Below are 12,125 nucleotides of genomic sequence, written 5' to 3' on the forward strand. Positions count from 1 at the left end.
AGCTTTATGACAAAATCAACACCAGGTCGTCTCCTCAGATCAGAAATCCTCCCAGTGATGGAGTGCAGAGAGCTAAAGAGGTGAGGATAGCACTGTCAGACTAAAGAAATGATGTTTTTACTTGAAACAGGTAAAAAATATAATATTATATAATCCACATTTAGGCCAGAGGACAGAAAACACAGAGGTGGAACCAGAGGGGGATTATAAGGGGGCTCAGTTCCCTTATTTGTAATTTATTCCCTCTCTATTAGCTTTATGCATCAAGTACAGCACATTATTGGCTAATATTCACATGACTACAGGCCTGTATGTGCTGTTCTACTGGAATACAGCAGAGACAACCAGGTCAGACATAGCTATACTGCTGATTTCAACGTCCATCGCTGATATTTTACCCCTTTAGAGACTACTACATGGATAAATCAACGTTTGATCTCTGATTTGTTTCTGTTTTTAATTTCTAAGCTTCTGTTTTGCTCTGAAATGTATATTATTCGACCCCCTCTGTAATTGAGCTATCGTCTATGATATAAATCCACGTGTGTCTTTCCTCACCAGGTACTGGAAACCCTCTCCTGTTATCCAGAGAACATGGAGGCCAAGGAGCTCAGGCGGATCCTCACACAGCCTCACTTCATGGTCAGACATTCACTATATATATACTGTATATGTGTGTTTGTGTGTGTGCGTGTGTGTCAGTGTGACAGAGAAACATTCTCACACATTCGATGAGGTCCTGTCAGTCCATGGTGTCACAGGCTCACGATCCACATAACTCCCTCAACCTCAAAGCTGCTTAGGACCTGAGCTTGTCGAGGGTTAGAGCAGAGAGAGCAGAGCACACACAGGTGTAAAGACTTCAGTGTAGATTTTTCTGCCGTTACCACGACGTCTTTAGAGGAAGAAATTGAGACAGAAATGGAGGCCGAAGAACTCTGAGCTGCTGGATTTCATTTTATATCAAGGTAGAATCTGTTTTTGTTGCACGTAAAGGAGCGTGTTTTGCTTTGCGGCTGCATTATTGGATATTTCAACCAGTTTTGGACTTGGACTTTTTCTGATTAATTTCTATGATAACGAGGCGTTCAGTGAAGCCGTCGCACTCCAGGTTTGGATCAATCCCCGTAATCTCGCCCTGCTCTCTGACCTCAGAGCGCCTCGCCACAGACTTAAGCAGTGAGCAGGTGTGAAGGGCTTTAGCACGCCGCACCAAAACATGTCTGATTCTGTTAATTATGGTTGGATTGTGATGAAGTTTAATTGTGTGTGTGTCTTGTGTCGCTGCCATAAAGCAGATGTGATGATGATTTGGCAAATGTGTTTGTTGTGAGTTTGTTGTGTACACGCTGACATGATGAGAAACCAAAGAGGAAGATTAGTGTAATCCACACACTCACGGTGATAAAGTGTGTGTCATCACATGAAGCCTCCTCGTAACTCCGATGATGTGATTTGACTAGATTGACGAGATTTTAGCCAATGTATGTCATTGATATTCCTCAGCATTACAGCTGCTGAAATGTTTTTATCAATCTGACACGCCGTGCAGCAATAAAGGTCCAGTAGCTAACATTTAGGAGGATTTATTTGGCAGATTTTAAACATATAACCCACAGAAACGGATTAAAACCAACGAAAAGAAGAATACAAACTGCAGAGCGAGTTGAGAAAGACTTTTTCCCTCTGTCTGTGTGTTTACCTGCAGGCTCTGCTGCAGACTCACGATGTCGTGGCCCACGAGGTCTACAGCGACGAGGCGCTGAGGGTGACCCCCCCGCCCACCTCACCGTACCTGAACGGAGACTCCCCGGACAGCACCAACGGGGACATGGACCTGGAGAACGTCACCAGGGTGCGTCTGGTCCAGTTTCAGAAGAACACGGACGAGCCGATGGTGCGTATTCAGACCACTCTCGTGTTCTTGTTGTCGAACATTGGAGGCCTGTCACATTTAGGTTTCGCTGATGGTGTTTTCTGCATCGTCACACTGTAGCTGTATCTGTGGTCACATAGATATCCAGTAGCTCCAAAGTGACACCATTTTGTCAGCCTGTTCACGTTGTAGAAGATGCAGGGATGAGAATCTACGATGCCGAAGTTTGCAGGAGTTCAGGGGAAACTTTTACACGTATCACTGATGTTAAAATGTGACTCTGACATCAATAAAATCCCTTTATCTTATTTGACAAAATTAGGTGCACAATCAATAGCAACATCTACTGGTGAAGTTGCGTGTTGCAGCTCTCAATTTCACCTTTTCTTCTCAGCATGTAGGAGAATCTATATAAGTAACCTTTAAGTTTCCCCTCTACTGCTGCCTGATATTGTACAGATCAGATATTTATTCAGTTGTGCTTATCGATCTCTGTGGATTTAAAGAACTCAGTGGTCTCTTAGGCTTTGAAACTGGCACCTGTGCAGCTCTATCGACCTTCTTATTTGTCTCTTTGCAGGGCATCACTCTGAAAATGAACGAGCTCAACCACTGCATCGTGGCCCGCATCATGCACGGTGGCATGATCCATCGACAAGGTACGAGGCTCTCTCCTCTTTTTCTGGCCTCTGCTTTGTACAGTAAATCGCTGACGTTTCATTTCCCCCCCCCCGAGTCTCACCGGCAGGTTTAATTCATTCATTCATTCATTCATTCATTCATTCGTTATTCCTCCACTTCAGGGACTCTGCACGTTGGAGACGAGATTCGAGAGATTAACGGCATCAGCGTGGCCAATCAGACAGTAGAGCAACTCCAGAAGATGCTGGTACGTCACACAGCAGGGACTTCTTCTCTATTTCTTCATCCTCCTCTGTGTTTGGATCGTATATATCACTTTGCTTTCGTTTTCCCCCACAACAGAGAGAGATGAGAGGGAGCATCACCTTCAAGATTGTGCCCAGTTACAGGTCTCAGTCCATTCCCTGTGAGGTACGGCAACAGAAACACACGCCTCTCGCTGTTGTTTTATTACGCCAGAATATACAATCGTTTTTAAAATCATGTGCTTTTCTTGTTGCAGAAAGAGTCTCCAGATGTTTCCCAACAGTCGCCTGCCAACGGTCACGCCAGCGTCACCAGCTCCATCCTGGTATGTGTCATAACCCTACGCTCACGACAAATCATCATAAAACTCTTCATTTCCCGTTTAAATTGACGTGAAATCCTCTCGTGTTCACCACCAGGACTTACCGTCGACGATTCAGCCCAAAGGTCGTCAGGTGAGCTTTTCCTCCTGGTCCACGCCCACCACCTCACTCCTCCACTTTAACTGTCCTGCTCCTTCCTTTTGCTTTGGAATTAATCGACTAACACTCGACTCGACGCGTCCACATCTGCATGAGTGTGTTCGTCCTCTCCCCATTCTCTTTATTTTTTGACTCCTACGTCATAATATAGTGAAGTTTAGAGGCTAAAATAACACAAATTAAGATGTGACATTTCTTTAAATTCTTCCACCTGTGTTTGCTCACAAACACTCAAACCCAAAGGATTTTTTCAGTTTTACACTCATTTTTTTCTCGCTCTTTGGACTCCAAAGCACAACAGAGCATCCAGTTGTGACTCCGACATCACGCCCCGCCCCCTTTTGTTTTTTAACACCCCCCCCCCCCCAACATTTTCTACTGCATGATATATGTGTAAGTGTGTGTGTGATGCTCTCAACCCCATAGATCTCCAGACCTACCATCAAGGACAAATTGTCCATCAAGGTAAGACGTCTCTATGTGGACCCTCTGTAGAAGTAAACCTCCTCTCCCCTCCCCTCAACCCTCCCTCATCGCAGAGTTCGGTCCCCCCCCCCCCCCGTGTCATAGTGACGTCTTAATCCCATGCTGTCAGTCCAGGCCTCATCACACACACACACATACAGTAAACTGGACACAGAAACACAGAAGGGAAACTTTGCTTTGTCTGCTTTTGACGTCTTTCACTCTGTGCTCTCTCCTGCTTCAGCTTATAATCTCAGTATTTAACACTTTAGCAGCTTCTCCAGTCATTTTCCTCCCTCCCCCACGTGTTCTCAACACAAGTGTTTGCATCTAAAGGCTACGTTCAAACTGCAGGGAAATCTGACCTTTAAATGGGTTTTTGTGTTTTCTCTGCAGCATGATTGTACACTTCTTTTACTTCCCTCCGATTCTCTGATTTTGATGTCTTTCTTAACGTAGAAATCTGATTTATCTTTATGTCAAACCTCCTCCTCCAAATGTGCTCAGAATCAGATTTCACTCTTTTCCCCCAGTCCAGTCTTTCATAAAGAAATTATATTTACTCCATCTGTCTGAATCTAAATGCTCGCTGTCCTCCCCCTGACAGATTTACGTCCGTGCTCAGTTCGAGTACGACCCGGCCAAAGATGACCTCATACCGTGTAAGGAGGCCGGCATTCGCTTCAGGGTGGGCGACATCATCCAGATCATCTCCAAGGACGACCACAACTGGTGGCAGGGAAAGCTGGAGAACACCAAGAACGGCACGGCCGGACTCATCCCGTCTCCTGAGCTGCAGGAGTGGTGAGTTACAAACTGTGGTCTGACTCAAAATGGAAGAAATATTTACTTAAAATGTGTTTTCTTTAACTCGGTGAAGCTGACTCTAAGAATTCATACATATAACTTCTTACATTTGCATTTGTAATGTCTTCTTATATTATAGTTCATAGTATATTACAGTTTTGTGCAAAACTTTCTTGGCAAAGTTATTTTGGCTTTTTAGGCAAAAAAAAAAAACAAGAACAATTTTTGCAGTGTTTCAGGACTTTAGGTCTAATGTTATATTTGCTCCAAAGCCTGTGATAAGGCTAACCCTTTCAAAATAAGAGCCTCGTTCCTGGGCTTGCGCAGGTCTTAAAAGTCTGGAATTCTGGACTTTTTATAAAGGAAAAGTTCATGCACCCCGATGTAAAGCCACATAAATCATCAAATATGTGAGTTTTATATTAGTTTGTTGTTGTTTTGTAGGCGCGTGGCGTGTATAGCCATGGAGAAGACCAAGCAGGAGCAGCAGGCCAGCTGCACCTGGTTCGGCAAGAAGAAGAAACAATACAAAGACAAATACCTGGCCAAGCACAACGCAGGTGAGACGGCTAATGTAGCCGAACAACAAATTATTATTATTTTTATTTTTTTTTATCTCAGATAGCTTTTCTCACACCAAACTCCATCCTTACTTCTTCAAAACATACATTTGAACAATTTGCTTTTATTTTGTCTTTATTTTCCCCCACATTGCTGTTGTAAACAACGGCAAAAATATAGATGATCAGCAAGTTTTCTACTGGATTCAAACAGTGCACACAACCTCCAGGCATGTTATCTTAACTACGGAAGCCCAAGAGGATCATCAGCTGAAAACTGATGTTTAAAAGCAAATATTCTTAACTACAAATTAGGTTTTCTTGTCTAGCCCTACTACTACAACAACAACTTTTATTTGTGTGTCACTTTTGCCTCTTCACATGCTGTGCAAGTCAGATTTACACCAGCAGAGGGCGCACATCGTCTATAAACGAGTGTCAGCAAGTGCAGCAAGAGAAGAAAATGACTTTTATTTGACGTATTTATTTTGAATGATTAACCGACTTTACTTCATTAACAGTGTTCAACTGTCAGCAAATAGATAATAATAAATCTTCACTATTTTCCCGGTGTGTTGTGAGGCAAAGAAAACACACAGTGTGTGTAACAGTGTCCTGTGTGTGTGTGTGTGAAGAGCTGCTCGCTTTGTTCCTCCTCCTCGTCCTCCTCCTCTTCCTCCTCCTGCTGCCGCCTCTCTTTGATTTCAGTGACTAACACTGTTGTAAAGTTACACTTTGTCAGTGTTCTAAAATGTGATCGTGTGTGTTTTGATTTGTCTGACGATGATGATGATGATGATGTGTTTTTATTAACCCTTGCACTCCCGCCCTCTGTCCATATTTCATGCTGTCTCTTACCCAATGATATGGCTGCATGTAAGTAACTCCAGACAGCTGACGTCCAGCTTCTCTGTTTTTCTTCCTTCCTCTCTCTGCTTCTGTGACCTTCATCCTCTTCCTCTCGTCTCTGTTTAACTCTTTAAGTCATTGGCTGCTGTTGCTAGGGAAACGTCGTTAACCAACGTGTGATTTTTTTTTTATCGCGTAGAATCACTCAAAATAAGTCAACCGAGGTGACTTTTTATATTAGGTCTCATGTGAGTGACAGTGGAAATGCTGTCATGAACCACAAGAGGGCGCCACAGCTCAACCCAGGACCTCAGGATTTATAATGTCTTGTTTTTCATATGAAAATGTTCGTTTACGACCAAAATGATAGTTTTAAGTGATTTTTAAAGCCCTTTATTTAATATTCATGAGAGGAAATTGTCAAATAAATGTTAAATAAAGGTTAAAATAGTAATAGTCTGAACAGTATTGGTACAAAGACATTTTAATCTCTGTTGCATGTGATTTTAACTCAGTCACTGAGTCAAAATCTGAGTTTTAATTGATTTACAGTCGACTGTGGGTCAGTTTATTAGGTTCACTAAGCTAAAACTGAAGTTATTTTATGAGTTGTTACTCAGATTTCTGCTGCTGCATTCCATTTACATTGGAACTCACATTTGGGAGTAACTTCAAACCCCCCCGAGTTCAATCAATCAATCAATTAATCGAGTACTTGTTTGGTCCAAAATTGACTGAAATTTTGAGTTCCGACTCCAAATGGAACGCAGCATTCATCCACTCCTCCAAAACATGAACAACTCTTTCTCTTTCTAACATCTGTATTCGCACCTTCTCCCTGTTTTCACTGCCGTGCAAACCTTAACATTTGTCGTTGCGTCCCCGCAGTCTTTGACCAACTAGACCTGGTGACGTACGAGGAGGTGGTCAAAGTGCCGTCGTTCAAGAGGAAAACGCTGGTTTTGCTCGGTGAGTAAATCAAATTTTTAACAATTATTTTTACCGAGCGTGAGAAGATGTTTTTTTTTTTTTATTAAAAAAGGTTTGGTTTTCATTCAGGAGCACACGGAGTCGGTCGGAGACATATCAAGAACACGCTCATCACCAAACATCCAGAGCGATTCGCCTACCCAATCCCACGTAAGCACACACACAATCTACTTCAAGTTCCAAAATTTACTTATAGTTCTAAAATCTATTTATAATTCCAAAATCTACTTGTAATTCCAAATTAAATTTGGAATTATAAATAGATTTTGGAATTCTAATTCCAAATTTTACTTAGAATTCCAAATTTTACTTAAAATTTCACATTTTACCTAATTCCAAATTTTACTCATGATTCCAAATTGTACTTATAATTCCAAAATCTATAGATAACTCCAAATTTTACTCATAATTCCAAAATCTACTACTTATAATTCCCAAATCTATTGATAATTCAAAAATGTACTTAAAATTCCAATTTTTTTAAAATTCAATTTTTTTAAAATTCAATTTTTTTTTTAAATTCCAATTTTTTTAAAATTCAATTTTTTTTTAAAATTCAATTTTTTTTAAATTCCAATTTTTTTTAATTCCAAAAAAAATTAAATTCCAAATTTTACTCATAATTCCAAAATCTATTGATAATACCAAATTTTACTTATAATTCCAAAATCTATTGATAATTCCAAATTTTACTCATATTTCCGAAATCTACTGATCATTTCATATTTTACACACACGACTGATAACTCAAATCATCAACGGCCCCCCCCCCCCGACTGACTCCATTTCTGTCTCTCTGCTCCAGACACGACTCGGCCTCCGAAGAAGGACGAGGAGAACGGGAAGAACTACTACTTTGTGTCCCACGACCAGATGATGCAGGACATCAGCAACAACGATTACCTGGAGTACGGCAGCCACGAGGACGCCATGTATGGCACCAGGCTGGAGACCATCAGGCAGATCCACACGCAGGGCATGATCTCCATCCTGGACGTGGAACCACAGGTGACCACACATGATCCAGAGCCACTGTCGCTATGGCAACACACAGCACACACGGTGATTAAACAGAACCATGTCCACCAACTGTTTTCATCATCATTTAATAGGTTGAAAAAGAAAAGCATCATTAAAAAAAAAATCAACAAAGCGCTTTTAAGGATCAGATTTACAACAGACAAGAAACAATCCAATAATAATGGTAATAGAAAATTAAAATAAATAGAACTATTAATAACAAAGCTTAAGAAGATGAGATTTTTATAAATACTACTAAAATACTAGTTAAATAAGAAGTCACTTCCTTGATTCATAATAAGGAAGTGACTTACAACAGTTACATTAAAGGAATAGTTTTGAAAACAGTGAGAAAACGAGGAAAAACCTTGTTTATAATGTAAACAAAAGACTCACTGAATAAAATCTACCCCTGCTTAAGTCTACGGTATCTAAAGAGTATGTTTACTGCTTTATTTCACTGTTAAAAAATACTTTGTAAAACCACTCACTCTCCCACACCAAACACCATAGAGAAAATCAGTGATTTAAGCTCACTGGGACACAGGAGCTGCTGGTCTACTGCTGCCTCGTGTGGTCACTTTGTGTCATGAGGTCGATCTGAACGAAGGATTTCAAACATAGAATTGACAAAATTAGACGTTTGAACTCAGTGATGGAGGCAGCAGTGGATCAACAGCTCCTGTGTGCTGTGATGTAAAATCACTGATTTTCTCTATGGGGTTTGGTGCGGGAGAGTGAGCGAGCGGTTTACAGACTTAAGTTCCCAACTGAAAAACATTGTCACTTCACTTTCACATGTTGTTCTTCATACATTTATCACAATCGACCATAAAATGCTGTTTGTGTGACGTGTGTCTCTGTCTTTAAAGGCTTTAAAGATCCTGAGAACAGCGGAGTTTGCTCCCTACGTGGTTTTCATCGCAGCTCCCACCATCACCCCCGGCCTCACTGAGGTATCTGAGGTATACTGTTTTTTTTTCTATCTGCACGTACTCTTGAATACTCACTCACTCACTGGCCGTGTGTCGTCACAACAGCAGAAACTAATCTGTGACATGAACGTACGAGTGTTGTGAATTCACTTGTGTTTCTCTGGCTGCTGCATGTGCTCTCTGTTTGCTTCACATGTGTGTGTGTTTGTGTGTATTTCCTTTGGCACGCTTGTTTTCATTTTGCACTTGAGGTTCCAAAGTGGTGCAGGAAACTTCCTGTGAGTACTGACACGGCTTGTGTTTGTGTAGCTCTAGTGTTTTTTTTGTGTCTCGTTCGTTTCCCTCTAACTCCCAGAATTCCTCAGTTATCCTCCTCTGTAGTTGTTGTTATGTTGTGATATTTTACACATTTGTGCCCCATTTATACAAACTCTTATACTGTCTCTGAATTTAACACAAGATCATTTTGGGAAATATGTTTTGGACATTTAGATTTCAAAATAAAGCCCTGAAACTCGCTTCTTAAAGCATTGATCATTCAAGTTGTTTAAAGTCAATTTGTATATTTTTTACTTATAATTCCAAAATATACTAATCGTGCCAAATTTTACTCATAATTCTAAAATCTACTTATAATTCAAAATTTTACTTATAATTCCTAAATTTTCTTATAGTTCAACATTTTACGTATAATTCAAAATTTTACTTATAATTCCAAAATCTACTTATTATTCAAAAATTTACTAATAATTCCAAAATGTACTTATAATTTCAAAATTTTACTTATAATTCCAAAATCTACTTATAATTCCAAAATGTACTTATAATTCCAAATTAAACTTATAATTTCAGAATTTACCTATAATTCAATATTTTACTTAGAGCTCCAAAATTTACTTAGAATTCCAAATTCTACATATAATTCCAGAATTTACTTAGAATTCCAAAATCTACTTGTTATTCCAAAATCTACTTATAATTCCAAAATGTACTTATAATTTCAAAATTTACTTACAATTCCAAAATTTACTTATAATTCCAAATTAAACTTATAATTTCAGAATTTACATAGAATTCCAAAATTTACCTCGAATTCCAAATTCTACATATAATTCCAGAATTTACTTAGAATTCCAAAATCTACTTATAATTCCAAAATTTACTTAGAATTCCAGAATTTACTTAGAATTACAAAATCTACTTCGAATTTCAAAATTTACTTAGAATTCAATATTTTACTTAGAATTCCAAAATTTACTTAGAATTCCCAAATTTACTTAGAATTCCAGAATTTACTTAGAATTACAAAATCTACTTCGAATTTCAAAATTTACTTAGAATTCCAAAATCGACTTAGAATTTCAAAATTTACTTATAATTCCAAATTAAACTGAATTTCAGAATTTACTTATAATTCAATATTTTACTTAGAATTCCAGAATTTACTTATAATTTCAAAATGTTACTTATAATTCCAAAATCTACTAAGAATTCCCAAAAAGATTTTTAAGAAAAGTTACGTTTAATTTCCAACATTTAGCAAATGTCTCAAATGAATGTTGTCTGATCTGCTGTCTCTCGTCGTCTCCAAACCTCAGGACGACTCTCTCCAGCGACTGCAGAAGGAGTCGGAGATGCTGCAGGGAACGTACGCTCACTACTTTGACCAAACAATCATCAACAACGAGATCGACGACACCATCCGTCTGCTGGAGGAGGCCGTGGACCTGGTGTCCACCACCCCACAGTGGGTGCCCGTCTCCTGGGTCTACTGACGACACTCCCTCCCTCTGCTGATCCAGCGCTAAACTCTGTAGTGACGACATCACCATCGTCTCATCGACCACACACACACATCTGTAGATACAGAAAAAAAAGAGAGAGAGGGAAAGTGAAAGAGAGGCGAAATGAAATGAAGAAACTCTCCTTTTTCTTTTTTTTTCTTCTTCATCATCTTCTCCACCGCCTCAAAGGCCCTATTGTTGTGTACATATATACATATCTATAAATATATATATAAATAATGATGATGAAAACAAAGTGAATATGGTTCTGTCCTCATAATAGATGAAGGGTCTGGAGTGGGCGGGGCTGGGCGGGGTGGGCGGAGTCACGTGGTAGATATTTTGTACTTTTTCTTTTCTAAATCAACGGGAGGGGGGGGGGCTGGTTAACGTTTGGAGGCAATAGCATGACCATAAAGCAGTGTGTGTATGTGTGTATGAGTGTGTGTGTGTGTGTGTGTGTGTGTGTTAAGGCACTTCTCTATACATGTCCTCGAATGTCCCCCCCCCCCACTTCCTGCGTCCGTCCGTCCGTCCTCCAAACGAGCCGAAGCACACGAGAAGCTGCTGTAGTGGCGACAAGTAAAGAATTTTCAAAATAAAAGCACAGGAAACTTGGCAGTTTCTCCTGGTTCCACACACAGAACCTTTATTTATTCCTCCTGTGCCTGTCAATCAGTCCCCCTGTCCCTCAGTCCCTCTGTCCCCCTGTCCCTCTGTCCCCCTGTCCCTCCTCTATCTAACCTGTGTTTACATCTATGTTTGCACAAAAAGGACGACAAAGACGACGTGAACTGCATCATGAACTGACCTCACATCTTTTCTTTCACCCCCGGCGATTTAATGGACGAGGAAAAAAAAAATCAGCTGTGGACAAACAAACAAAAAAAAGCACAGGGAAAAAAAGAAGTGACTATAAATAAAAAAAAAGGACGAATAAAAACTGCCTTTGATCAGAGAGGACGTGACACCGACGCACGGCCGTGCTTCTCTGGTTTCCAGGCAGACGCCGCCACAACCACTGCTTTTCTTCTTCTTCTTCTGATGAAAAACAAGTGTTCATATGATGATGATTGTGTGTGTGTGCGCGCGTGTGTGTGTGGGAGGGGAAGCCACCACTCTGGAACTGTTAACTGTTGTCTTTAAAAATGAAAAAACAAACAAACAAACAAAAAAAAAATCTTAAGGCGTATTCTTGTTATGAGGGGAGAGGAAAAACTAACTTTTTTGTGTGTAAATGTTTCAGTGGTGCGTACGTCAAAATACGAGTGAACTACCAAGAGCCAGTGTATATTAACCTTTAAAAAAAAAATGAAATAAAAAAGAAGCTCAGTATGTGACATGAAGTTTTCATGCTTTTACCAGACGTGGCACGACACCACGCTCCCCCCCCCACACCTGCAGTCATGTGATCGGTACGAGACTTATTATAATAATAATAATAATAATAGAGAGAATAAAAGACGAGG

General features: G+C 40.0%; 1 protein-coding gene across 5 annotated transcripts in view; it reads left to right on the plus strand.

The window, feature by feature from the left end:
- Positions 1 to 10,647, plus strand: part of LOC310943062 (peripheral plasma membrane protein CASK) — a gene marked incomplete at its 3' end in the record, with an annotated part of 43,965 nt that extends 33,318 nt beyond the window's left edge. For 2 of the 5 annotated variants that reach the window (XM_083908562.1, XM_083908558.1), the window contains 15 exons: positions 3 to 80; positions 562 to 642; positions 1,709 to 1,897; positions 2,457 to 2,535; positions 2,680 to 2,765; positions 2,861 to 2,929; positions 3,021 to 3,089; positions 3,184 to 3,219; positions 4,319 to 4,515; positions 4,963 to 5,078; positions 6,816 to 6,896; positions 6,987 to 7,067; positions 7,723 to 7,925; positions 8,810 to 8,893; positions 10,471 to 10,647. In XM_083908562.1, coding sequence (XP_083764688.1) covers positions 3 to 80; positions 562 to 642; positions 1,709 to 1,897; positions 2,457 to 2,535; positions 2,680 to 2,765; positions 2,861 to 2,929; positions 3,021 to 3,089; positions 3,184 to 3,219; positions 4,319 to 4,515; positions 4,963 to 5,078; positions 6,816 to 6,896; positions 6,987 to 7,067; positions 7,723 to 7,925; positions 8,810 to 8,893; positions 10,471 to 10,647 — 1,626 coding nt within the window. The remainder of the gene's footprint in view (positions 1 to 2; positions 81 to 561; positions 643 to 1,708; positions 1,898 to 2,456; positions 2,536 to 2,679; positions 2,766 to 2,860; positions 2,930 to 3,020; positions 3,090 to 3,183; positions 3,220 to 4,318; positions 4,516 to 4,962; positions 5,079 to 6,815; positions 6,897 to 6,986; positions 7,068 to 7,722; positions 7,926 to 8,809; positions 8,894 to 10,470) is intronic. The other 3 variants (XM_083908559.1, XM_083908561.1, XM_083908560.1) reach the window with 3 other exon arrangements.
- Between the last annotated feature and the right edge of the window lie 1,478 nt (positions 10,648 to 12,125).

This window comes from Microchirus variegatus, assembly GCF_963457635.1.
Source record: "Microchirus variegatus genome assembly, chromosome: 22".
Taxonomy (NCBI): domain Eukaryota; kingdom Metazoa; phylum Chordata; class Actinopteri; order Pleuronectiformes; family Soleidae; genus Microchirus; species Microchirus variegatus.